General features: G+C 39.1%; 1 protein-coding gene across 7 annotated transcripts; it reads left to right on the top strand.

The window, feature by feature from the left end:
* On the top strand, positions 1 to 26227 carry LOC122086639 (importin subunit alpha-4-like). 7 transcript variants are annotated; one of them, XR_006142503.1, is made up of 9 exons: positions 1 to 304; positions 532 to 582; positions 1128 to 1199; positions 1729 to 1791; positions 1870 to 1948; positions 2190 to 2319; positions 25323 to 25451; positions 25526 to 25653; positions 25740 to 26227. XR_006142503.1 is itself a non-coding variant. In XM_042655595.1 (9 exons), the coding sequence occupies exons 2-7, from the start codon at positions 566 to 568 to the stop codon at positions 25331 to 25333; spliced, it is 318 nt and encodes a 105-aa protein (XP_042511529.1). In that variant the 5' UTR covers positions 1 to 304; positions 532 to 565; the 3' UTR covers positions 25334 to 25451; positions 25526 to 25653; positions 25740 to 26227. The 7 variants fall into 7 exon arrangements, 2 of the variants coding, with proteins under 2 accessions (XP_042511529.1, XP_042511530.1); XM_042655595.1 differs by having other exon boundaries at positions 2244 to 2319; XR_006142501.1 differs by lacking the exon at positions 2190 to 2319.

Genomic DNA, 26227 nt, shown 5'->3' with positions numbered 1-26227 from the left:
ATCAAAACCTTCACTGAGAATGCCAACTTTTGAATTAATTCAAGTGGGATCGAAACTTTCAGACACCTCCTAACTTATCGGAGAAAAAACTCAGTTCCAAAGGTAGAAGAAGAATAATTTGAATTTCATACCACGGTTGCGATGTCGACGTCAGCGAACCTTCAAATCTTCGTTGGACGTCGACAAAGGTCGTCGACGTCGGATGGAATATATAATCCACAATAGCAGGAAAAGAAGAGCAGAGATTTTGCGCGGAAAGAGGGGTTTCAATGTTGTCAATCCCAAAATGATGGTCCAGTTCAAGGTTTGAAGCTGTCGGACCAGAGATTCTACTTTTTTCTTTTTCTTTTCTTGTAAGGCTATTCTGAAAACACCAAAGGTACCCGTTATCCCTTCCCTCACCAAACCCAGCACCACTCTCTCCGCCGCCCCACCCTCCCTCCCCTGTCCCGCACAGCCCCACCCTTTCATGCAAGAAAGGGGAAGAAGATAAAATTATTGCATTTTTGAGAATGTTTAATGCTTTTGCAGTTAGAGGAGGAAGTCGAGGAATTAGATTTTCAGCATGGAGCACATTCTGAGGTTCGTTCTAAGCTTCCCACAAAAAATTTCAGTTTAGTTTTCTCATGATATTGCGGGCTTCAATCTTTTTATTGAGTTTTTTCATGATATTGCGGGCTTCAATCTTTTTATTATTTAGAAAGAAAGCTTTAATATGTTTGTCTGTAATGATCCTATTATTTAGAAAGAAACAGCTATGTATTCTTTTTTATACGTTTTTCTTTTTCATTGTCAAGTTGATTTTATTAATACGAGAAAGAGAATCGCAGGCAACAAGAAAAGATCAAAAAATAAAAAAAGTCTATCAACTAATCCTTCGCCGTTGTCTTCTATTCCTTCGATTTACCATGGTGCCCTCCTTCCCTCTCCCTCTCCCTCTTCCTCTTCCTCTTCCTCTTCCTCTTCCTCTTTCTCCTCCACCTTGAACTCCGACAGGCGCACAATTTTAGCGAGAATATAGAGTTTGTAAATAATTATTCATACTTACAAATTATATTGGATATTGTTCTCCCTTGTATCTAAATTGAGTTTTAAATCCACGATTTATTTCTTCACTGTTGTTGAAGGAGCAAATTTCAATGCTTAGAAAGGCAACAAATACTCTGTCTGACTTCTGCAAGGTCACACCAGTTAAGCAGGTTGTACTTTCAGTTCCTCTGGATTGTGTAGTTTGTAATAGTTTTTTTCTTTTTAAGGGTTTTTTAAATTGATGTCGATGCAGATGAAGACTGCATTGCCTGCATTGGTTTGACTTCTTCATTCGGACGATGAAGATGTTCTTAGAGAAGTATGCTGGGCTATATGCTAAGGGCCCGTTTGGGAACAGAAACGTCGTTTCGTGTCAAAAACGAAAATTTCAGTTTCTGTGTCAAAACGCAGTTTTTAAACGAAAAAATGGTGTTTCAAAATTTCAGATTTTATCGGGAAATTTTTTATTTTTTTTTGTAAAATGGAACGAAACTAGGAAGACGGAACTCCATTTTGGAGTTCCGTCCAATCTCGTTTTTTCAGTTTTTTTTTTTTTTTCACTTTTTGTTCCAAAAAAACAGAAACATACCATAAGTGCACCAAATAGAAGATTCCGTTTTTTCATTCCAATAGAACAAAAAAACTCCAAAAACGTTTTTTTATAACGATACCAAACGGAACCTAATTGTTTACTGGTAGTGACGACATTGGTGCACTGATTGGAGCGGGAGTCTGCCCACGCCTTTTAGAGTTGATAACGCTGTAAGTTTTTTCCCCATCGCCCCAAAGAAGAAGATAGAGAACTTAATTTAATCCCTTCTATCTTTTGTTTGTTGTTAGGAAAACATTTCCATCTCTTACACTTCCAGCTTTACGTATAGTTGGAGTTATAGTCAGTGGTGACGAAAACCAAACTCAGGTATGATTATTTCAATGGTTTTTTTGGTTGGAGAAATCTACATCGGGTGATAATTGATTTTAATTATGTTCTTTGCTTATTGCCCCTAATTTATCTGCAAATAGGACTGCATTTTTTGATTGTGTTTTTGTTAGAAATAAGTTATAGCTCATTAAATTAGGGGTTGTGGGTTCTTCACATATAGTTTTCGTATTAATGGGATTTAAAGGCCATGCTGCCTTGTTGGTTTGGGACTCTTCAGGATCCGCAGGTTTGTTCTGCGGAGGTATATATATTTGACTTTTGATTTGTTAAGGAGTCCGGTGAGAAAGGAGAAACAAAACCCAAGTGGGATCATCTGAATCGCCATCTGGTTCCCAGTTCATGTGCAGGTAACAGGTTTTCCTACTAATTTTTAACATTCTTTAGTGATTAATGTAGAGCTGATTTGGATGAGACAAACCAATTCACAACTGCAGGATTTTTAAACCAAAGAACAACCATAAACCAATCCCAACACTTGTATATAAAATAATGGACAGCAGGTCACACTAGAATAATCTATCAATTTCAATAGTCAAAGGACTCTTGATAGAGATCGGTAGATGATCAAACAGAGGCTATCCAAGGCTGGAATAGGACTCACATAAACCAACAACAAAATATTAAAGCATAGGAAGTTGCTGGAATCAGAAAATGAACAAAACTCCTATCGGTTACAGAGGTGAACTGCAGATTTCACTAAAAGACAAAATCTGGGAGATTTTTACTATCTCAGCAATCAGAGGCCAGAAGACCTGGATCGAGTTCCATCTTGGGTGTGAGGAATCTCAGGTTAAAATATCAGCCAATACCGATGAAGGAATAGGCCTGAACAGAACTGAAATTTCTTCCCAAATAACCTCTATCGCTGGGCAGAACTGAGTAGGAATGGATCTAAATACCTATGACAGCAGACCAGCACTTTTACACCTTGTATAGTTTAGAAGAGACTAGAGAAATAGCTTGAAGAAGAAGAGCACTTGAAAGGAACCTCTTGGGCTTCACATTGCAAAGATTCAATTGGATCAAACACCAATTCCATCAGCTTTGATCAAACACTAGAGAACTGTTTATGGAGAAGACAATAGCAGCAGCCATTAATTTTTTTTTTATCAAAATCATTCTAGCTTTAGGACCTCCTCTTCTTTATTTATAATGTTGATGGGGGAGGGAATTACAAAATAGAAGGTTCCTCAAAAAAGAAACCAAATATTCTCCTAATACAATAGTTACTAAAAACTGAAATTAGAAACTAGTTGAAAAAGGAAACTAACTACTAATTACTTGATTCAACTAATAAGTTGACTCATAAGGAAACAAATATAACTCAAATCAAACCCAACTAAAAAAAGAAACTAATGAAAAAGGAAACAAACTAGTAATCTAGGAAACAAACTAGTAATCTCGTATGCAACCGTAGAGCCCCTGTTTAGACCCATAAAAGTGGCCTATTACACTCAAAACACATGGGATCAAAGGCCCAACATGTATGGAATCCAACTTTAGGCTTATTCCTAATAAAACAAGCCCAGTTTGGTGAAGAATCTGCATCAGTGATGATTAGAAATAACAATTTCTCCATAACTCAGTCCCTGTTGAAACTTGTCACTCACGGAAGGACAACCAGAAAAGAGACAAAAGAAATAATTAGTCACAACCACTGAACCTAACATATGCGACTCATATTTTCATCAATAGATGTCCAGTGACATTGTATAATCTTCAAACTAGCGAGATTACAAAAAATTATATGGAGAAAAAAGAGGGGGGAGGAAAAAAAGAAAAGAAGTAAAGCTAGATGGGAAAAAAGAAATTATAGATGATGATTGAAGGGATTCATTGACCTGTCTCAGTCCAGCTTTGGTATCATCGCTCTTGCCGGCCTTAAAGGTAGTGTTCCAATTTCCAAGTCTCAATTGGTATTAGTTTCCTCGAAAAAGAAGTGAGTCCTATGGGAAAAGGAGATGTAGGGGTTTACTTTTTGGGGGAATCAGATGTGAAAGTTTGAGTAGGGGAGTTTGATTTAAGTATGGTTAGTATAGGGGAGAGAGAAATTTTCCCTATTATAAATAGCAATATATATATCATGAGGAAAAATAGCAATTAACAACAACAACAAATTTAGCCTTATCCCAACTTAATGAGGTTGGCTACATGGATCCATACGAAACAAAATAGGGATAAGTCCCCACAATAAAAAGGAAAACTGAATAAGAAGGTAAAAAGAGAGTAAGAAAGGTGAGAGTAAGAGAAAGGAGGTATAACCTAACAAGTCAGGAAAATCTCAGCTAAATGGGGTCGGCTACTTGGATCCTTGCCTTCCAATAGGCTCTATCCAAGGTCACTTGGGTCAAAATCAAGGCTAAGAATGTCATTCCTCACCTCTTTGCCTATGGTCATTTTAGGTATGCCCTTGGCTCTTTTAGCTTCTTCCATTTGGATCAGATCACTCCTTACTGGGGCATCCTCAGACCCCCTTTGAACATGGCCAAACCACCTCAAACAACTTTCGCAGAGCTTGTCGTTGATCAAGCCAACTCCCAAATCAGTTCTAATATGCTCATTCCTTACTTTATCCTTCCTAGTTTTGCCGCACATCCATCTTAATATCTTCATTTCAGTTAAACATAACTTATTTATATGACACTTCTTAACTGCCCAACATTCCACCCCATACATCATTGCTGGTTGCACCACCGCCCTATAGAATTTTCCCTTAAGCTTTAACGGGATATGCCGGTCACACAACACTCCGGGCACACCTCTCCACTTCAGCTATCCCACTTTAATTCTCTGTGAAACATCATCCTTTATATCACATTCTTTATTTATGGTTGACCACATGTATTTAAATAGTCACTTTGTGGGATCTCTCTCTTTGATTTTTACCATTTCATTATCCATCATAAAGTGGCTAAAGATGTACATTATATACTTTGTCTTCGATCTACTAATCTTAAAATCTCTTAATTCCGTGGTTAATTACCATAGTTCCAACTTAGTGTCAATCCCTGCTTTAGTCTCATCCACTAAAATAATATCATCGGCGAAGAGCATACACCATGGGACCTGATCTAAAATGCTCTTGGTTAGCTCGTCATGATAAGCACAAACAGTTAGGCGCTTAAGGCCAACATTTGATCTAACCCAATCATGATTGGGAATTCCTAGCCTTGACCTCCTACAGATCTCACACTATTCACCACTCCATGCCCTTTATTATATCCACATTTTTACTCGACACCTCTCTCATTGCTAGGACATGTCGGATTAAATCTCTAGGTACTCTGTCATTTGCTTTTCCAAGGTCAATAAAGACCATGTGGAGATCCTTCTTGTGGGCTCTATAACTTTCCATGAGCCTCCTCAGTAGATAAATAGCCTTTATCGTGAATCTACCTGGCATAAAACCAAATTGGTTCTCCAAGATATGAGTCTCTCTTCTTCTTCAATAACCTTCTCCCATAGTTTCATAGTATGACTCATTGGTTTTATACTTCTAAAGTTATTGCAACTTTGAATATCCCCTTTATTTTTGTAGACCGGGACTACAGTGCTTTTCCTCCAATCATCTTGCATCTTCCTTGTGTTCATAATCTTGTTAAACAAATTGGTTAACCAAACAAGCTCATAGACTCCTAGGGCTTCCATACTTCTATTTGGGTACTCATCTGGGCCTGCTGTCTTGCCTGCTTTCATCTTCCTCAAGGATTTTTTTCTAACATCTGCTTCACAAACCTTTCGTACATATCTATGATGTAAGGAGTCTTGTTGGGGAAAGCAATCTTCTGGTTCATTCTCACTCGCACTGTCTCCATTTAGTCGAGCATTACTATACGCCTCGCATCTCTTTGCAATATCCTTATCATTTAATAACACTTTTCCATCATCACATTTGATACATCTCACCTGGTCAAAATCCCTACTCTTCCATTCTCTCATTTAGCTATCTTATATATAGCTCTCCCCCTTCTTTTGTGTTTAAGCTAATGCAAAGATCCTCATATTTCTTCGTCCTAGCCATCTGCACAATCTTCTTGGCTTCGTTTCGGGCATCATAATATCTCTTCTTATCTTTCGAATCTTTAGTCCTTTGCCAAGTCTTAAAAGAAATTTTCTTGGTCTTGATGGCTGCTTGGACCTCCTCATCCCACAACCACATCTCCCTAAAGGCCTGGCGATTACCTTTTATTTCCCTTGGAGCATCCTTGGTAACCCTCTTGATACAAGTCATCGTCTCATTCCACATCACATTAGTGTCTCCCTCAAAGTCCCACTTTCTTTGTTTGACAACCTTATCAGTAAATTTTTTTAGGAACTCACCTTTTAATCTCCAACACCTTATCGTAGGGTACATAGGTTCCCTCCTCCTACACTTTTGTGCACTAAGAAATATATCCAAGATCACCGGTCTATGTTGGGTGGTTAAACTCTCCATAGGGATGACCTTACAAACCTTACACAACCCTCTGTTTGTCCTTATTGTTAGGAAGAAATCTATTTGACTAGTATGGTTCCCACTTTTATAGGCAATTATATGCTCCTCTCTTCTCGCGAAGAAAGTGTTTAGAATGAGAAGGTTATAACCTACAACAATGTTTGGTCTTGAGTTTCCCTTCTCTTTCCTCTTCCCAATCCCATAGCCTCCATGGACACCTTCATATCCTCTTCGATCCCTCACAACATGTCTATTCAAGTCATCTTTAATAATAAGCGATTCATCTTGATTAAGACCCTATATTAAATCATTCATGCGATCCCAAAATTGACGCTTGATGCTTTCATCCAATCCTGTTTGGAGTGCATAAGCGCAAAAAATATTGGCAACCTCTTTCTCCAACACCAGTTTGATGGAAATAATCCTATCTCCCATTCTCTTTACTTCCACAATATAATTTATTAAATATTTATCCACTATAATGCCCACTCTGCTTCTACTGCTTTGATCTTCCACATACCAAAGTTTATAGTCATCCAACGCTTTTTCTTTGTTACCCTTCCATCTGGTCTGTTGGATGTAGGTAATGTTGATATTTTTTCTCCTTATGACATCAATCAACTCCAAGCTCTTAGCTGTTAGGATCCGATGTTCCAGGAAGCTAATCTAATCTTATGATTTTGTGCTGTACTATTTCCTCTCACGGTCTCACCTGCCCTTGCCTACTTATCACCTTATCCTGGCGTAGACACGGTGCGTCGCTTGCGAGGGATGCCCTAGCAATAGCAGAATGGTATAGATATATATTAAAAAAAAAAGGATCCTTGCAAAGAGTGGTTGGCTGATTATATTAAAATGCCGGCTGCCTACCTGATGCACCAATATAGGACCCTTAATGCATCAATAGAACACTCTCAAAGTATACAAAAGACAAAATGAGATTGTATGCAATCACACAAACAAATGGAGACAATAGTGATGCTTTAATCAGGAGAAACAAATATGAACACTCTCAAAGTATACAAAAGACAAAATAAAATAGTATGCAATCACACAAGCAAATGGAGAAACTAGTGATGCTTTAATCAGGAGAAACAAATATGTCCACTAACAACTCATACACCAAACCAACTTATGAGCTAAGTGATACATATAAAATGCAGAAACAAATATGTCCACCAACAACACATACAACAAACCAGATTTCGAGCTAAGTGATAAAAATAAATGCAGTAAACCATAGGTAGCTAAGGGTTCCAAGAAGTAAAACAAAAGCATAATAAGAGAAGACAGCAAAGCAGGCTAACGGCACTAAATAAGCATATATGGACTAGGCAATAGAGGGGAGAGTAATGGAGTTGTCCCTTACAAACCAGAGTACTCTGAGACGTGGAGTACAACGTAGTGCCAGGGTAGTATAACCAAGGAGGATGTGTGAATGCCGGTCAGTGTACTGCCGGAGTAATCCAGCACCAGTTGGTGTAGTGTGTGTACTAGCAGCGGCGGGGGACAAGCAAGACCGAACTAGTTTTTTTTTTTTTTTTCCTGGTGCGGTAAGCTGCTGGCTGGGGTGTGATACGGTTTCATTGATGTGGGTGTAGGAGAGAGCTTGGGCTTGAGTAGGGGGAAAGTGGAGATGCACTATATGCACCTCAGGTCGAATACCCAGGTAGGGGAGAGGGTAAAGAAAATGTGGGGATGGAGATAGAGAGAGTCTACGGTGGTAGGGAGGATAGGGGCAGTTGTGGTTGAGAGAATAAGGGTAGAAAGATAGACGGAAGAAAGGGACTAAATAGAAGGGGCGAGCCAAGAAAAATCGGGAGTAGGAAGAGAATCTCGGGAGGCAGAGAGAAAATCAGGATAGAGAGGAGCAGAGTACGTTAGCAGGGGCAGAGAAAATCGATGGGAAAAGAAATAAGGCAGATGGACAGTTAGGGGTATCTGCTCACTGTTCAGAGCTAGATGAGGGAAAATCAGAGCTGGAAGGTAATGTAGGAATAGGTTTGACAAGCCAAACTAGACCCAAACAACGGGATCTTGTAAACCAAAGAACAACCAAAATTCACCCAACAGTAATCAACACAACAGTCCAGTACTAGTCAGCCAACAGTCCTTAGAACCCAGAATTATCAAACTCAGAATCTGGAATTTTGAGAGTAGAGTTTGCACTAACAAATAGGATATCCAGTAACAGAAATAGAGTATGAATAAAATATGATCAAAGCCAAAACATCACTAGAATAGACAAATCAAATCAAGACTCAATTCTGGACCGCAGGATCTGAAACCTGACCATTGATTCTAATACTTCAGAAACTTCAGCAGTAGATGTTTAAGGAACAAGTAGCAAGTCTAAATACTGATTAGAAGGTCTAATCCCTTGAGAAAATATAAGCAACAACCAACCTCGAGAGGAATCAGAAATCAGACAAGAATTTCTGGGCAGAATCCATTATTGGCCAGGGCTGCAGATCACTACACAGCAACTGAACCAGAGGTCTGATCTGTCTCAAAACTGGATCGAGTCCCCTTCTTAATGGTCCTAACAATCGACCAAAATCTCAAAGTAATCGGGTAGCCAGAACTCCAAAATAGACTAGGTCGACAGAATAGGAAACAGAGAGCTTAACCCAGAAATTTCTGCAGAAAAATTCAGATTACTTACCTGTACCGTGAAGAAGAGAACCAATAAATAAGACCAGAAATAATAACAACCCACTCGGACTTCTCGCTGTAGAGTGTCGATTGGATCAAACACCAATCCCTAGGCCTTGATCAAACACAAGGAACCACCATTGATACCCAGCGGCAGCAACAAGAGAGTCTTCTTTTAAATTCAAATTGTGGCTCATAAAAGAGCCATATCCTTTATTTATAATGATGGGGAGTGTTTACAGGTAATAGTAATTCAGAGTTACTAAATTTGAGTTACTAAAAATTGATTATAAGTAGTTACTAAAAACTGGAAATTAGAATCTAATGAAAATAGAAACTAGTCTAGACAGAAATTAGAAACTAACAATGACTTGAAATTAGAAACTAATTTAGGACTTCAAAATAGAAACTAAATAACTAATTAGTAACCCATCAGCAGCCCAAACCATGGGCTGACTTGGACCAGATCTGGGTCGACCCAGTCAGCCACTTGGGTCGACCTTGGTCTTGGTTCTCCTTGTGTAAACTCTTGTTAATACTACATCAGAAGGGTGTGATTTTCTGCTCACTAATTCGGAGCTAGATGAGGGACAAGTGAAGGTGGAGAATATTAGGGGAGTAGAGTATGTTTCAAGGATGGGGTTGAAAGAGGAGCAGAAGAAGCACGGGGAGATCTAGGATCAGGAGAGAAGGGTTGTGAGAGGAGAGGGATAATGAATGGGGAAAATGAGAGTCGGGAGAGAGAGCGAGAGGGTAACACTTGGGGATTTAAGTGCTGTCGAGGCAGCCTGGTCTGATGTGGCTTGGTTCTTGGTTCTTGATTGGTTCAACCCAAGGGTTTCTTGCGTGGAGAACTGAAGAGGATTCCTTCCTGATTCGTGGGCCCCATGGCAGCTGGATGGAGACAAGATTGAAGGTCAATATTGCTTGTGTGGAGGTTTTCCTTTCAAGGCAATTGAGCTGATTTGTAGGAACCTTTATAGAATTTCAAGTGGGCCCCATGGCCAAATCATGGAGGAGTTTGACAGCTTTAATTAGTGCTAAATTTTATGAAAGATTAGTCCTTGCGTGAGGGATTTCATTGATTACATTTATTTCCTATTTTATTGTTTTCTTTATGTATTTAGTAGTTTTTATTCCTAGGACTTTCTATTTCAGCTAATAGATATATTTGATTTGATTTATGATTAGTTTTTAATTAGGAATTCCTTTCCTTTCCACGCAAAGAAGGGCTCAATTGCTGTAATTGAATTTATCACTATAAATAAAGGACAAGGCTGATTTACAGCCAAATTATAAAGAAAAAAAAAATTGGTTTATTCCAAAAAAACTGTGAGATGTAGTGAGGTGAGAGACCTCGTGGGTGAGATGCCCTAGGGAAGAGTGAGATGCTCGACCCAATCTATCCCCCATCCCCATCTATATTCTTCTTCCCTTTCTCCTATACTTTTCTGTTTATTTTTTCATCTTTAATTTCTGGCACTAGTTTCCAGCGACAGATGGAAGCATAGAATAATTCGGTAAGCTAGGAATCCAAGGGTCTGTCCATATCTTTGTAGTTGTCCCATTTCTGACATTTAAACAGACCATGTTATGTGTGGGGCAACACTTTGCAATGCTTTGCTACACAACTGTTCCCTTTTTATAGGAAGTATGAGAATCAAGCAAGGAAGATTGATTACGTTCTTTAGACCATAGCATATGAACCCACAGTATGTCTAGGGAAGTGAGTAGCTTCCAAGCTAGCTTATGCAATAGAGCCCTATCGCAAAGAAGCAGAGGGAGCCAAAACCACCCCCCCCCCCCCCAAAAAAAAAAAAATATTCTTAGGCTTACGTATCACAGACTAAGGGATTCAACAACAACAATAACAACTTAGCCTTATCCCAAATAAATGGGTCAGCTACATGGATTTGTGCAAAGACAAGATATTAAAAATGAAAGAAAAGAAAAGAACACAACAACATTAACAACTCCGGAATATCTCATCTAAATGGGGTTGGTTGCATGGATTCTTGCCTTCCAAGAATTCAAATAGCTCTATTTGAAGTCAAACTTGAGTCTAGGCCTAAACTATGCATGTCTTTCCTCACTGCTTCTCTTAGGGTCATTTTAGGCTTGCCCCTGACTCTTTAGATCCTTCAATTTGAAACTAGTCGCTCCTCTATACTGGTGCATGAGTTCATCTCAAGGTCTCCGTTGAATATGGCTATGCCACCTCTAGTGACTTTCTGGGATCTTATCATGTATTAGAGCAACTCCTATCTCAGCTCTAACATGGTCATTCTTCACTTTATCATTTCTAGTTTTGCTGTACATCCATCTTAACATCCTCATCTCTGCTACACTTAATTTATCTATATGAAGCTTTGTAGCGTCTACCACGTAGCCCCATACATCATAGCCGGATGTTCAACTAACCTATTAAGATATGAAGGAATACATCAATCACACAACACTCTAGACACACTTCTCCATTTCATCCATCCCACTTTAATTCTTTGAGAATATCATCCTCTGTAGCACCTTTTTTATAATGGTTGACCCCGGCTATCTAAAATAATCATTTATGGTTTCTCTCTATCTCTTCCCAATATTCACCATTTCGTTATCTGCCTTAGTGTAACTATAGTTACACACTATATACTCCTTCGTTCTACTAAGCTTAAAACCTCTTGATTCAAAGGTTAATCTCCATAACTCCAACTTAGCGTTTAATTACTACTTTTGTCTCATCCACTCAAACAATATCATCAGCAAAAAAACATACACCACGGAACCTTTTCTTGAATGTTCATGGTCAAATCATATCCATACTAACTGCAAACAAGTAAGGACTTAAAGTTGATCCTTTATGTCACCCAATTGTAATTGAGAATTCACTACCTTGACCTCCCATGGTTCTCACACTAGTTGCCACGTCCTCATACATATATTTAATTATTTCCACATACTTACTTAACACCTTTCTCTTCTCTAGTACATATCAAATTAACTCTCTAGGGACTATATCATAAGCTTTGTTAGGTCAATAAAGACTGTATGGAGATCCTTCCTACAAACTCTAAATCTTTCCTTAAGCCTCTTGAGTAAAACCAAATTGGTTCTTCGAGAGAATAGATTCTCTTCTTAGGTGAACTTCAATAACCTTCTCCCATAATTTCATATTATGACTCATTAGTCTTATGCCTCTATAGTTGTTTTTGCTTCGAATATCACCTTTATGCTTGTAGATCGGAACTAAAATGCTTCTCCTCCATTCATCTAGCATTTTCCTTGTACTCATAATCTTGTTAAATAGTTTGGTAAGCAAAGATGCACCACATAGTCCTAAGAATCTTCCACACTTCTATTGGGATGTCATTTGAACTTGGTATCTTGCTTACTTTCATATTTCTTAAGGCTCCTTTAACGTTAGCCACCCTAACCTTCCGTATAGATACAATGTGTGGTGTCTTGATGATAACGGTCTTTCAGGCCACTTCTACTTGGAATGTCTCCATTTAGTAGGCTGCGAAAATACTCTTCCCATCTCTTCATAAAATCTTCATCCCTTACTAGCTCCCTGCCATCATCACTTTTAATGCATCTAACACGGTCAAAATCTCTACTCTTCTTTTCCTTCATTTTAGCCATCTTATGGATAGCTTTTCCTCCTTCCTTTGTAATGTAGAGGTTATAGAGGTCTTCATACTTTGCACTTGCTTTTTCCACAATCTTTTTAGCTTTAGTTATGGTAGACTTATAACTTTTTAGATTTTCTACTTCCTTAGTCGATTGCCAAGTCTTAAAGCTAGCTTTCTTTGTCTTAATGTTTGCTTGAACCTCATCATCCCACCAAGCCTCCTTAGCGGAATGGTGTTTTCCTCTCGATTCACCTAGTTAATCTTTAACAACCTTTTTAATACAAGCCGTCATCTCATTCGACACCATGATAGTGTCCCCCTTGAAGTCACATTTTCCTTGTCTGGCCACGTTATCAGTGAATGAATTCAAGGTAGCCCCCTTTAAGCTCCACCACCTTATCCTAGGGCAAATAGGCTCCTATTCCTTACGATCCTACAGATTGAGGCATATATTCAGACCGCTAATCTATGTTAAGTGGAAACTGGATAGGCTCTCCATTGGTGTCACCTACAGTCCTTACATAGTAATCTGTCGACCCTTCTAGTGAGGAAGAAATTTATTTAGCTATGATGGTGCCCACTTTTATTGGTAACTATATGCATCTCCCTCTTTTCAAAATTAGCATTTACATTGGATAAATCATAAGCGACAACAAAATCTAAAATTAAGATCTGCTCTTCATTCCTCTCGCCAAACCCATAACCTCTATTTACACCCTCATAGCCTCTACGGTCTCTCCCAACATATGTTCATTCAGATCACCCCCTAAAATAATCTTTTCTCCTTGCCCAAAACCTTGCAGTAGACCATACATGTGTTCCCAGAATTGTAGCTTATTACTTTTGTCCAATGCTATCTTTCTCTAGCACAAGCTTTGATGGATTTAATCCCATCTCCAATTCTTTGTACATCCACCACATCATTATTTAAGTCTTTATACCCTATAATTTCCACTCCATTTCTATTACTTTTAGCCCCTGTATACCTAAGTCTTAAGTCGTCTAACTCCTTAGCTTTGCTACCCTTCCATCTAGTCTCTTGAATACAGACTATATTAATTCTTCTTCTTCTCATGACATCTATTAATTTTAGACTCTTACTCGTTAAAGATCCGATGTTCCAAGATGCTATTCCACACTTCTGATTTTGGACTAGCTTCTTTACTTGCACTTGTCGACTTTTTGAGAACCCTTGCCTACTTGTCACCGCATACAGGCCCGATAAGACATAACTAAAAAAGAAAAATAAACACTAATAATATAGGATCCATGCAAAGGTGATTGGCTGAAAATACTATATATATATATATACCCGGAAGGGGTATAGGTATTTGAAAAGTTTTTGCAGGTGAGGGGATGGTTGTTCCAATCTTTAAGGCTAAGGACTTTGCATATGGTTACGGTTGTGTGTGTGACCAAGGATGGGTCATTTTTGTTGAAATTGAGTTTGAGCCTGACAGAGTCAGTGTCGGCAAGAATGTATTCATAAAATTCTTGTGTTTTTGCTGCCATAGGGGAATAATAGTGCCATCCTTGAAAGAAGATTCGTTGAGCCATGTTTGATGGAGAGTCCATGTAATTTTCAAGAACATCTTCAATAGTGAAGAGATCTTCTTTGAGAGGTTTTTCATGGTATTGGCTTTCGATTTTGGATCCTTAAGTTGTTTGGAGGTGTTTGGCCTGGGTTGTTTGAAGGCTGAAGCTGGCCGGTAAAGCCAGAAATGAGCAAGGTTGCAACAGCACTATCAACCGTATTTTTGATACGGTGTGCATTACTAACCATGGTCATTTCTTTAAGTTTGTTCATGAGATTATGCTCAGACAAACCATCTATGTTCCATTCATAGATGATCCCACTTTGGTAAGAAGCTTGAGGAGCAGTTCCTCTTGCTTCAATTTGGAGGTCCAGGAAGACAGGGTGTTGGTTTGAACTTTATCCAATTTGATTAATTTGTGGGATATTTGGAGACTCATAGTCAGACTCAGACGAAGAGTCAGAAGAGTAACCATCAAGGGTAAGAACCTAGCGATTGACAGATTCAGCAGTAGGTTGATTTTGTGTTGGCGTTTGTGGTGGGGTTTCGGATGCAGTTAAGGTTGCGAGCCTATGGTTGATTTGGTCTAATAAATATGATTTGTTAAGTTCACGTTGGTGTGTTGGGGGTATATTATATGGTTTGAAAAGGGGAGTTGAAGGTGGAATAGGAGCTGGTGTCATAGAGGACACAGGTTTTGGTTGAACTAGACTTTCAACTCGGGAGAGTTGATCACCTATGGTTTGAAGACTTAAATTTGTAAAGTTTAATTGTTCAATTTGTTTTCTATTTGGGTCATCTTGTTCAGCTACTTTGAACGGGGAAGCAGTTAATTCAGTATTTTTGAAGGCATATTTGATACTTTCCATGGGGGATGGATAGCAGTGGTAGTCGGACCGGTGCTAAGGGTCCAAGATTTGTGGGTAGCAGTTTGAGTATAGATTTGGTTATGCCATGGGTAATCTATATCGTTGTCCTGGGCATAAATATCAAAATAAGTAAAAAAGAAAACATTTGTTTTGAGATTTGTCATGAAATTATACCAATTTGTTCTGATTTGATCTTATTGTTCAAGATTAAAGGTTTTGAAGAACCAATCACGTTTTGGTATGTTTTTTGGTGATTCGAAATCGGTTCGTAGTAAGGGTTTGTCAATTTGGTATTTTTCATTGACTTGGAGCATATAGACTCCTAGGTCGCATTGGGGCGGAGCCACCTCTGACTGGGTTGGAGATTGGGGATGATTTTGGTAGGAAGGAGTTGAATCTGGAACAAAGGACGAAGTCTTATAGGTTCCATGGACAACATTTTGACCGAAATTTACTCCAGAAAGGTTTCGGATAGGAGGAGTCCTAAGGGGCAGACTCAAGGGAAAATAATTTGATTTTGAAGAGGTCGAAGCATCAGAGCAAGACCTACGGGAACTTTGGTAAATAGGAGGGGGAATTTGTCGGTTAAATCGAAGGGTTAATAAGCCATCTATAGCTTGGGAGATGGACTAGATATTGGTGTTTGAGATTTGGGGTTGAGGAGTAGTAGTTTTCAACTTCCACTCATCAGGGAAAGAGATATCTTTCCATTGAACGAGCCTAGGATAAACGACTTGACCTTGGATACAGTTGGTTTCAAGGTAAAGGGTCTGTCCTTTTGGAGATCGTTTGAGGGCTCTAGGTTTGACAGTTTTCATTGGTTTGTATTTGATACGATGAATGACAGTAATTGGAAGTTTGGAACTGATCCATGCATCATTCTGTATCCATGGATTTTGAGGTTAATTTTGAGGGAATGTAAAATCCAAGGAAATAGTAATTCTCAGACAAAAACTCCCAGATACTAATAAAGAACAGCTTGTTCAGTTTACTTCTGGTACCTGGAACCCAGCTCAAAAGAATTACAGCACCATTAAAAAGGAAGTTTTAGCTATAGTTCTTTGCATCCAAAAATTTCAAAATGCATTATTAAACAAACCATTTTTAGTTCGTGTTGATTGCAGTGCTGTTAAATTTGTTTTACAAAATGATGTCTCAAATTTAGTTTCAAAACAAATTTTTGCTTGATGGCAAGCTTTACTCTCAATTTTCGAATATGGCCCTATGGTCGATATTCTTCCGCAACAAATACAAGCATCCTTCCACATATTCTGCAAGCACACCCAACAGCAGCCACACTAGCCCGATCTCCTTCGGTTTTTTCTCCACTGCCGACTGGCATGGATACTATTTTGGGAATATGAGATCAATGACTACCAGACCCCTGATTGGATTACCCCGGTCCTTTGCCGGGTCTTCAATGTCAAATGGTGGGACAACTGTGACATCTCAAAATGTGAAAAATCGGCCCTCATCCAAAGCCTCACGGGCCTCAAATCAGTCCCAGCCCTTCAGGCTTCCTCAAAATCAAGCATCAAAAGTGAGAAGGAAGCCCTTCTGGCTCACCTCGCCTCGCCGAACTCGGCTCTGACTCAGAAGAAGAATCAAGTGACGGAGCCTATAGCCTCAGCTCCATCAAAAGTTCTATGGCAGCCCATTGCCACACTCAACAAATGGCCCAAGACCCCTTTGATGATGAGTCAAATGTTCCATCCAGCAAGGCTTCATCCTTGAGCAAATTCAAAATGGTGACCTCTCGCAAATCTCGCTGGGCCACCTCAAAATCAAAATCCTTGACCAAACAATGATTTGATCTACAACGTCTGCTAGAACGGTTCTAAACTAGCCGATCGGTGATGTCGATAACTCATCTAGTCAGTTAACCACGGACAACCTCTTAGAGGAAAGGTGGTACTGCTACTGTCCCAGGTTAAAGGACAGTCAGGCCAATACCAGGCTCAGTCAAATATGGTACAAGCTCCTTGATCAACCTAATGCGGAAAACTGTCTTGGACACGTGGAATGCCGCGGTGCGACCATTGAAGATTCCAAATCAAAGGTCGAGATCAGCTCCAACTTTCGGCGCCAACGGTGCCTTCAAATAGTGGTCAAAATTCAAGTGCACAGTACCAAATGAAATGTAATTTAGTACTGTTTCAAATGTAATTTAGAATAGTGCCAAATGAAATTCAAATGCGCTGCAAACCCAAATGAAATGTAAAGTGTCATCTTTCTCGATAAAAGGGACACTCCCCCTCTTCACAAACCACTTGGTTATTCTCTCCCAAAATTAGACTTAGAGAGTGAAAAGCCTCCATCCAAAGGAATCGCCCCTCTCAAGTTCTTCAAGGTTCAAGCTCCGCCGGTCTTCAACAACAACTCCAAGGTCCGATCGTCCCTTCTAAGTCCGATCGCCCTCAAAGGTTAGCATCAACAACCTTCAAAGCCTCCTTCAAAGACCAACCACCATTCTTCTTCTCAAATCCTCCAACCTAAGCCTATCCAAACCTTATAATCAAAGATCTCCAAATAATATCAAAGTTTACTTTCAAATAGCATCATTATTTTCTTGCATCTGCATCTTGCATAGCTTGCTTCTAGTTCTATCTTCAGATCAAAGCTTACAATAGTGCCTCTTGATTCTGAAACATAGATCTAGTTAAGCAGCTTTTATTTTAGTACCTTATTTTGAGTTCTTGGTCTTGCTTTATTTGTTTATTTTAATTTTGCACGAATTAGTTCTAGGTACGGTATTGCACCTATCCTTGTTCTTGTCTCTTTGCTGGATCGGAGTACGGTATTGCACCGATCTTGTTCTTCTCACCATACAGAACCAGGAGAACCCTATTTCCCTAGATTTTGGTGTTGATCGATCCTGTTATATGGTGTTGATTTGGTCATATATATACAGTAGGAGATGATAGTTGGGATAAGGTTATGGTTGTTGTTGAAGAGATGATAAAATATGACCAAATAAAGGAGCAAACCCTTGCGACATTAGATAGTCCCCTCAATACTTAAAATCTAAAGCCTAATAAGAGAACAACTGACCACAATAGAGAAAGAAAACCAACAGTTAAAAGAAAATTCATATGCATGACCCATACAAGCAAACAAGATACTATCAAATCATCAGTAAAAGAAACCTGCAATGAAATAAAGATCAAGTTCAGCCACAAGCAATGCAAAGAAAAAGACACCCTATTAGATTTGATCATATGATTATCCAAAATACTAAGGGATTCAAGCTCTTGTATTATTATTATCCGAATACCATGCCAAAATCTCAAACATATTGAATCTAGTTTATTACAAATATTCATAGGTAACAAGAAACATAACATCCAATAAGTAGGGATGGAGTTCAAAACAGATTTAACAAAAATAGAACAGCTAGGTTGTGATAAAAGAGGTTTTCTCCAATTAGCATTAAACCTACTGATGATACTAGTCCTAGTACGAGATTTACAATGCTTGAACTTGATAGTAGAACCAAGATAAACATCATTTGAAGTGATGAGCTTAACTCCCAAATCCCCAGGAGTGTACTATTAAAAATTTTCAGAAGTAGACTTACTAAAATTAAGACACTCTTATCAAAATTAATTTGTTGTCTTTATAATCTTGAAATAAATGTATAATGGATTGAATAGTGGACACATTATGCAATAAAGCCCGACAAAAGATATAGTGTCATCTAAAAACAGCAAATGAGACACCTCAGTGGCAGTCCCTACTTTAATTCCCCTAAAAAGCTGAAGATTTCGATGACCACTAAGAAGATGTGGAAGCCCTTCCATAGGTGTGATAAAAAAGAATAAGGGATAAGGGGACAACCCTGTCTAATACGCCTAGAAGGATTAATAAAATTAAACTAGAACCTTCAAGGTTAATAGTGTGTACTAGTAGAAATTAAATAACTAATCATATCACACCATTTGTCACAAAAACCTAGGTCTTCAAAGATGGCCCTCAATACCCCCATTCAAGACAGTCATAGACTTTAGACATATCAAGCTTTGAGGCCATCCAACCATGGTTCACTTGATTATGATTTAAACAGTGAAATATTTCATTAGCTACAATAATTATCAAAAATTTGTCCATGCACAAATGCTGCAATAATGACTAAGAAATGGTTTTAATCTATTCGCTAATGGTTTAGCTGTTATTTTATACAAAAACTTATATAGACTAATAGGCCTAAAATCATTAATAGATGAGGCATTGGTCTTTTTGGGGATGAGGAAGTAAGGTATAGTATTAAAAAAAATTATGGAGAAAACACAATATCACCTTTTAAAAAATCACAGTTCTGATAAAAGACCATAGACACCCTATGATGCTCAGGAGCTTTATAAGCTCCCTTGCCAAAATAAGCCTCCGTAATCTCTTCTTCTGAAGGTTAACTCTGCAAAGTTTCTATTTTCCACATCAGTAAGGATAGGGTCAAACAAGGTTTCAACAAATGATGGATCTAAAGGATTAGAAGTAGTATATCTCTCTCCTAAATGTCTGGCAAAAAGGCCAGCAACAGACGTCAATGCAGAAATTTTCTGTCCCTTCTCATTGAAAAGGCAACAAAAGGATTGATTAGATAGATGTTGAGAAGCCATGGAATGAAAAAACCTAGTGTTTCTACCCCCTTCATTAATATAAGTAACCCTAGATTTCTGAAGCCAAAATATCTCTTCAGCTTCCAACAACCACTTGATATTACTGGACACCTCTGCCCATTTAAAAAAATTAGTAGGAGAGGGCTCAAGTATCTCTAAATACAGTTTAAAAAAATTATATATTTTAAAGGATTAAGATTTCCCTAAAACCTCCATATTCCATTTTCTTGAGCTTACCATTAGACAAGAAAGTTTACACAAAATTTTGATCATCAAATGAAGAGCACTTATGTTTAAGAAAAGACAAGAACTCAGGGTGCTTAAACCAAATTTCTAAATCTTGGTTTCGAGGCCGATTTCTGACAGCCTCGAAATCGAGATATCACGGTTGTAACCTGGTACATTTTTGGGGGCAAGCTCGAAACCTGGGTTTTTTTAGGCTCAGATTTTATTTTATTTTATTTTATTTTTTTTAATTTTAACATTTTACACCTATTCTATGAACTAGTTTCACTAGAAAATCACCCAAAATGGTACTTGTTGTTTTGAGCCAAGTTTGCTAGGTTACGCTGAATGTTGTTGTACACTAGCCCTATTATAAGCATCGAGTCTAAATATAATTTTGCTTCTGGAAATGCAAATAAGCTATTCAAGCATTCTAAACATACATTAGAGTGGAAAACAACATACAACGCTCACCATTCAATTCCATGTGGAATTTTTAGGCGGTTCCATTCCATACGCGATGTATGATTGAATAAATCGCAGCAACTCCTCAAAATGCAACAAATGTGTCCTATGACGTGTTTTGGGACCAACTGTTTGAAAATTCCAATACTGCCCAGCTATAATCCCCATCATCAACTTATCGGAGGTACCCCGACATGAGGAATGGGTCATTAAGACTGAAACTGACTGGAGTCAGCGCACATCGTTGGGCTAGATATGAGAAGATGCTTTCAACGAAAGACGACCCACCACCATGCTTAGTGCTGGGAATGATGTAGAAGATCCACCATGACCACCACCATAACCAGCCTCAAAGCCACCATACCCTCCATGTGCTGAACCAGTGCTCTTGAAGGATGGTCCATATGCACTATACCTAGTCGCTGAATCGATGCTCTTGAAGTAACAATCAACATGATGTGCTGCACTAGGGCTCTCGCTTATGAAATATGGTGCATGCCAATGCCCAAATTCTCTACTTTTCCTCGAACTTATGGCTTCCATTCTACCAGACAGTCTCGATACATCCATGCCCATCCTAGCTGCCTCCTCTTTAAGTCTGAGATACATGTGTGGACCTCAAGCATAGCCTCTCCGGTACATGCACGATGATCTTGATCTTGATCTTGATCTTGTGTGGCATGATCAAACTAACTATTCCTTGTGAATTTGACAGGCTCTAGTGCTGGCTTCAGATCCTGCATAATCTGGTCATCCTCACGTAAGGATGCTAACCTATCAACCATCATAACCACCACCACCACCATGGCCTTGAGTTGGGGAAGGTGTGTGAGTGGCATCCGAGGAACGCGATCAGACCAATCCTCTTCATCATCTCCGCAAGGCTAAGGGTCAAATAGACGCTAGATCTCTTAGTGAACTTTGTGCTTTAACGCCATATACTCCTCGACATTAACACCGATATGTGAAGCAATCTGGGAGTTGGGCCAATCCCCAGCCTCATCTAACACAGGCCCTGACTCACTCATAAAGGGGATCCTCCTCATCTTCCACTCAACTCGATTGGGTTGTATTGTTGTCCATGCCAAGGTGTATGTGCTCCTCTTTTAATCTCATATTGTAATGCATATAGACTAAATCGTCCAGCTGCTTTGTACTCAATTGGTTCCACCTCTTGGAGTGTATGAGGTTGAAGGTACTCCAGTTGCGCTCACATCCGGTGGTAGAACATATTTGAGACAACAACTTCTATTATTTTGGTCATATTAGGTGAGTCTCTTCCATATAGCATCCACCATGCAGCTGTATAAGAGCATTAAAGAGTATTTTGGAAAATGTGGATTCCCTTCTTAGACCTTGGCAATTCAATTACCAAGAAATACTTCAAGTGTCCTAGGTCTTTGATCTCAAATTGTTTGGCCAAGTAGGCTTTCAGCCTAGCTATTTCATCATTGTCATCTTCAGTCACCACGATGTCATTAACATAAACAATCAACATTGTGATGGTATTGTTACCTCTCTAGGTAAATAATGTGTGATTTGCTTGACTCTGGGAAGGTGCAAATGTGGTGACATGCATAGCAGAAGCTGAGGCATCTTGTGAGGTAGATGGGCTATCAAGTTGAGACATGATCCAGCGACGCACTGCAATATCATCCCTAGCATGGGTTGTAGCCCCTCCTCTGTGGCCACCACCGGTGCTAGTTGATCCACTACGTGTACTAGGAGGGCGGCCATGAAGAACCTAGCACCTTGCCACAATGATGACACTATCAGGGTCTCTCTGTCATTTCCATGGGATGATCTTGGTTTTGGCCGCTTCCACGCCATTCTCTGTGGGCAGTGGAAGAAAGCAGATCGCTCAAGTAGAGGAGCAAGGTCTCCTCTCCTCACTCAATAGGTAGCTACACAACTCATCAAGGGATGGAAGGGGTGACCGGCTCAAATCTGTATCCAGATTGGCTCATGGTTTGAGTTTAACCCACCTAGTAAGATCAAAGCTCGCTCTTTTTCAAGGGATCTATAGACCTAGGCTTCATCTTCAAGATTAGACAATTGAAGGTCTTGATAATGATCATACTCCTCCTTAAGTCCTACAACAGTAGTATAATAGTCAGAGATAGTCCTGTTTCGCTGCTTCTTGGAGAGAGCCTATTGAAAGAACTGGTAGGCCTTAATAGAGTCACCTACCCTGTCAGTAGGTTTTAGATACTATCCCAAATGTCCTTAGCAGTTTCCTTCCGGATAAATCTTTTTCCGATCTCAGGTTTCATGGAAAGGAGGAACCAAGTCATAATAGTAGAATTCGCAGTTTTCCATTTCTGGTATGCTGGATCAATGACAGCGGGAGCCTTGATAGCCTAGAAATATACCTAAGTTTCCTTCGACTCCTCAAGGATAACTTCACATATTGTGACCAGTCCAAATAGTTGGTGCTATCCAACTTGACAAGGGAAATTTGAGTGTTGGGGTTATCAAAGACAATCGGGCTGAGATTGGTACTATTCGACCCACAGGATGTAGCTTCCATAGGTCTAGTGAGATCGGACATAATATATGGATACTCCTAAACAACAACTTGAAGAAGCATGAAGCGAGACCAAGAATGGGTGATAATACAACCCAGGGCGATGGAGGCCGGGTTCCAGCTCCAAAGTTGGTCAGATGAAAAAAAGAAAGAAATAAAAAAAAAAAAAAAAAAAAAAAAAAAAAAAAAAAAAAACTAGGGCTAGCGGTAATGTTGCCGAGACCTGGTTTTGCTTGATGCAAGCTCCAAATGTCTCTTTCTTTTAAGGAAACTTCCTTTGGTGTCTTCATGGTCTCCCTGCTTGCCTATCTCATGATTTCTTAAATGTTTCACATAGAAGTCCTTTCCTTGGAACCCTTTTGTAACCTTGGGTTCCAAAGAGAAGAGGAGGAAGTGGTAATCTTGTAGCACGACTCTCAAACCAACACCGTGAGGCTCTGATACCAAGTAAGAATATTAGGATGGGAAGAGAACAAGGAGATGGAAGATTGGAGAAGAGGAGGAAGAGGAAGAAGGAGAAGAGAGAAGAGAATGGTGGAATGTTGTGTAGAGAAAAGATTCTCTGCTACAAATATATTACTTCACTAACAAGAGTAAAATACACTTGACCCGAAAGTACCCTTATTACATAAACTCTAACACCAATAACCTATTGCTTCACCCCAATAGGGCTGCCAACACTGCACCAGAGGAGCACACTCTCGCAAAGAGCCGTTCTTTCAATTACCAAAACCAATGGGGAGATCACCCTTTTTGTATTTAAGAAGGGTGTTACCCAGTGCACAAGTGGAGAGGGTCATAATGTACGCAGCCTCATGCCTACTTCGCGAAGAGGCTGTTTCCCGACTTGAGCCCATGACCACTAGGTTGCAATGGAGCAACCTTACAGTTCCGCGAGGTCCTTCCTCCTTTCTTGTATTTATAATAATGTAAAAAATCCAGATTACAAAATTATAAACCCATAGCATGTGTGGGCTACTTGAAGGCTAAGAAGCTAAACTTCAACATTACAAGGAAATAGAAGAAAGAAAATAGAAACCCAACATAATAGAAACTCCTAACTAACTAGTGTCATTACAATGAATTAGAAAGTAGACAATGATCTCAAAGGATCTCAACAGCAGCTTATTTTTCCTCGATGCAATTTGGTTCAGGGGCCCACAAGATCTTCTAAGAATCCTCCCAAATTAAGGAAACATTCTCTCCAACAGAACCTCCATGCAGCAGCCTGGATGGGCCCCACAAAATCTGGAAATCTCCACTTCAAAAACCTGCTTGCTTATTTTATTCTGGGGGCAGAACATGGCTGGACTGATGGAATTAAATATATTAAATATGGGCCCAAGTATGAGCCTGAACATGGCTTAAACCGATGGCCTGAATAGGCCTTGGTTTGGGCTGGGTATAACCAAACCCGTGTGGACCATTAAGGGGCCTGTTTGAACTGGCCCTAAACTGTATCACTGAGACCCTTGAAGAGGGATGTCAATTGAGGGTGTTAAATGGTGCGGTTTCGGTTTGATTTGCAGTGTCAATGACAGAAACCAAAAGCATGTTTCGGTTTCATGGTCTGTAAACGGGTTAGGTTTCACGGTCCTAAGAGTGTTGTTCTTGGTTTCATTAACGGTTTGGGGCGAACGGGTCTTAATCGGTTCTTGAACGGTTTTAAGTGCCACAAGAACAAACTTATATTTTCTCATTACTTGTTATGGCTGTATGAGAGATGTAAATAGACTAATGCAGCCAGTGAGCGAGAGTTTCCATGGTCCTCCATGAGGTTCATCATCATGGACATTGATTGAATTGAGGCCCTGCTGTAGTGTAGCTCGTTCTCATCCTGGAGGTTCAAAAGATCAATCATTGTAGGGTTGGAGTATTTTTATAAATATGATTATGATGACATACTTGCCAACATTACTGGACCACCTGGCAAGTTCTCTAGCTGAAATTTTGGAGAAATTTGCAGCCGAGATTAAGATTTAAAATCCAATAAGGTTCTAAAGTAGTTCAGGCCAAGTCAAACATGCAATGGGTTAAAACTTGGAACTACTTTACACTAGAACGTTTACCTAGATACTACCCGCATCTAACAAAATGAACCCGTATTGCCAATGGATATGTTTTCAGTGATTAAGGATCTGTAAATATGCTAAACAATAAAGTGAATGCAATGTTTGATTTAAAATTTAAAGAAGCCTAACTTCATGGAGAACCATTGTCGTAGAAGTGCCTGATCTCAGAAACAGAAACTTCAGAAAGCCCAAATTTTCTTTCTTCATTGTACTTTTTTTTCCCAGTACTAAAGTGAGAGCTCATGTCAAAAGGGAACCTTACTGGATTTAGATTTATATATGTAATCTAACTTGTTTTTTTATTAACAATTCTCCTTTTCTCCAGTACGTAATTGATCAGTAGGCACTGCCTTGTTTTGTGAGTTTATTGACGCAAAATCTTGACAACAATGTCAAAAAGGAATTGTGCTGGATACTTTCGAACATTACTGCAGGAAATACATGTCATATTCAGGTAAATTCTGCTGTTGTATTATTTATTTAAGTCCTGTACTATGTGCATTAATGAATGCTCTTGATATGGTGCAGGCCATCATAGACACCGGTGCCTTCCGTAATCTCATCCAAATATTTCAGACTGCTAATGTTCAATTAAAATGTGAAATCGCGTGGGTCATGGCCAATGCAATTTGAGGAGGAAATAGTACCCAGATCCGGTATTTTCTTTTTCAGTAATTCAGGTTTTTTTTTTTTTTTGAGTAGAAAGATTTATTTATTTATTATTATTATTTTTTTTTTGTAGGTATCTTGTTGACGAGGGATGCATTCAACCATTATGTGAGATGCTTACATGCTCTCACATCCAGACCACTTATGTATGCCTGGAGGGGCTTAAGAAAGTCTTAGAAACTGGAAAAGTGGAAGGAAATGATAGTTACTATGGTGATTTGATTATAATGGCAGAAGGCGTAGATGAAATAGTGGAGCTTCAAAGTCATAATAATACTGACATTTCATAATAATACTGACATTTATGAAATGTCAGTCAAATTGTTGGAGACCTACCTTTTGAAGCACGATCCTCAGACGATGCTCCCAGCCCCAGGTGGAATGGGTTCTCTTTATTTAGCTTTTATTATATTACAACCTTACCTGATTCTTCTTTTTTCTGTTTCTTCCCTGTTGTAATTCTACTCTTGGTTTACATTCAGTATTGAAACTGTCCTTTTGATACAATCATATTTTCATTTTAGTTGCTAAATTCAATATGGCATCCTCACTTTACTCCAA

Source organism: Macadamia integrifolia, chromosome 8 (genome assembly GCF_013358625.1).
Source record: "Macadamia integrifolia cultivar HAES 741 chromosome 8, SCU_Mint_v3, whole genome shotgun sequence".
Classification (NCBI taxonomy): Eukaryota; Viridiplantae; Streptophyta; class Magnoliopsida; order Proteales; family Proteaceae; genus Macadamia; species Macadamia integrifolia.
The sequence above is the reverse complement of the archived record's forward strand: the minus strand, read 5'-3'. Positions and strand labels throughout refer to the sequence as shown.

Bases quoted from the DNA above. Each gene is read 5' to 3' on its own strand.
- LOC122086639 (XM_042655595.1), top strand. The intron at 1,200-1,728 runs GTTGTACTTTCA...GTTTACTGGTAG, and splicing joins AGGTCACACCAGTTAAGCAG to TGACGACATTGGTGCACTGA. The intron at 1,792-1,869 runs GTAAGTTTTTTC...GTTTGTTGTTAG, and splicing joins CTTTTAGAGTTGATAACGCT to GAAAACATTTCCATCTCTTA.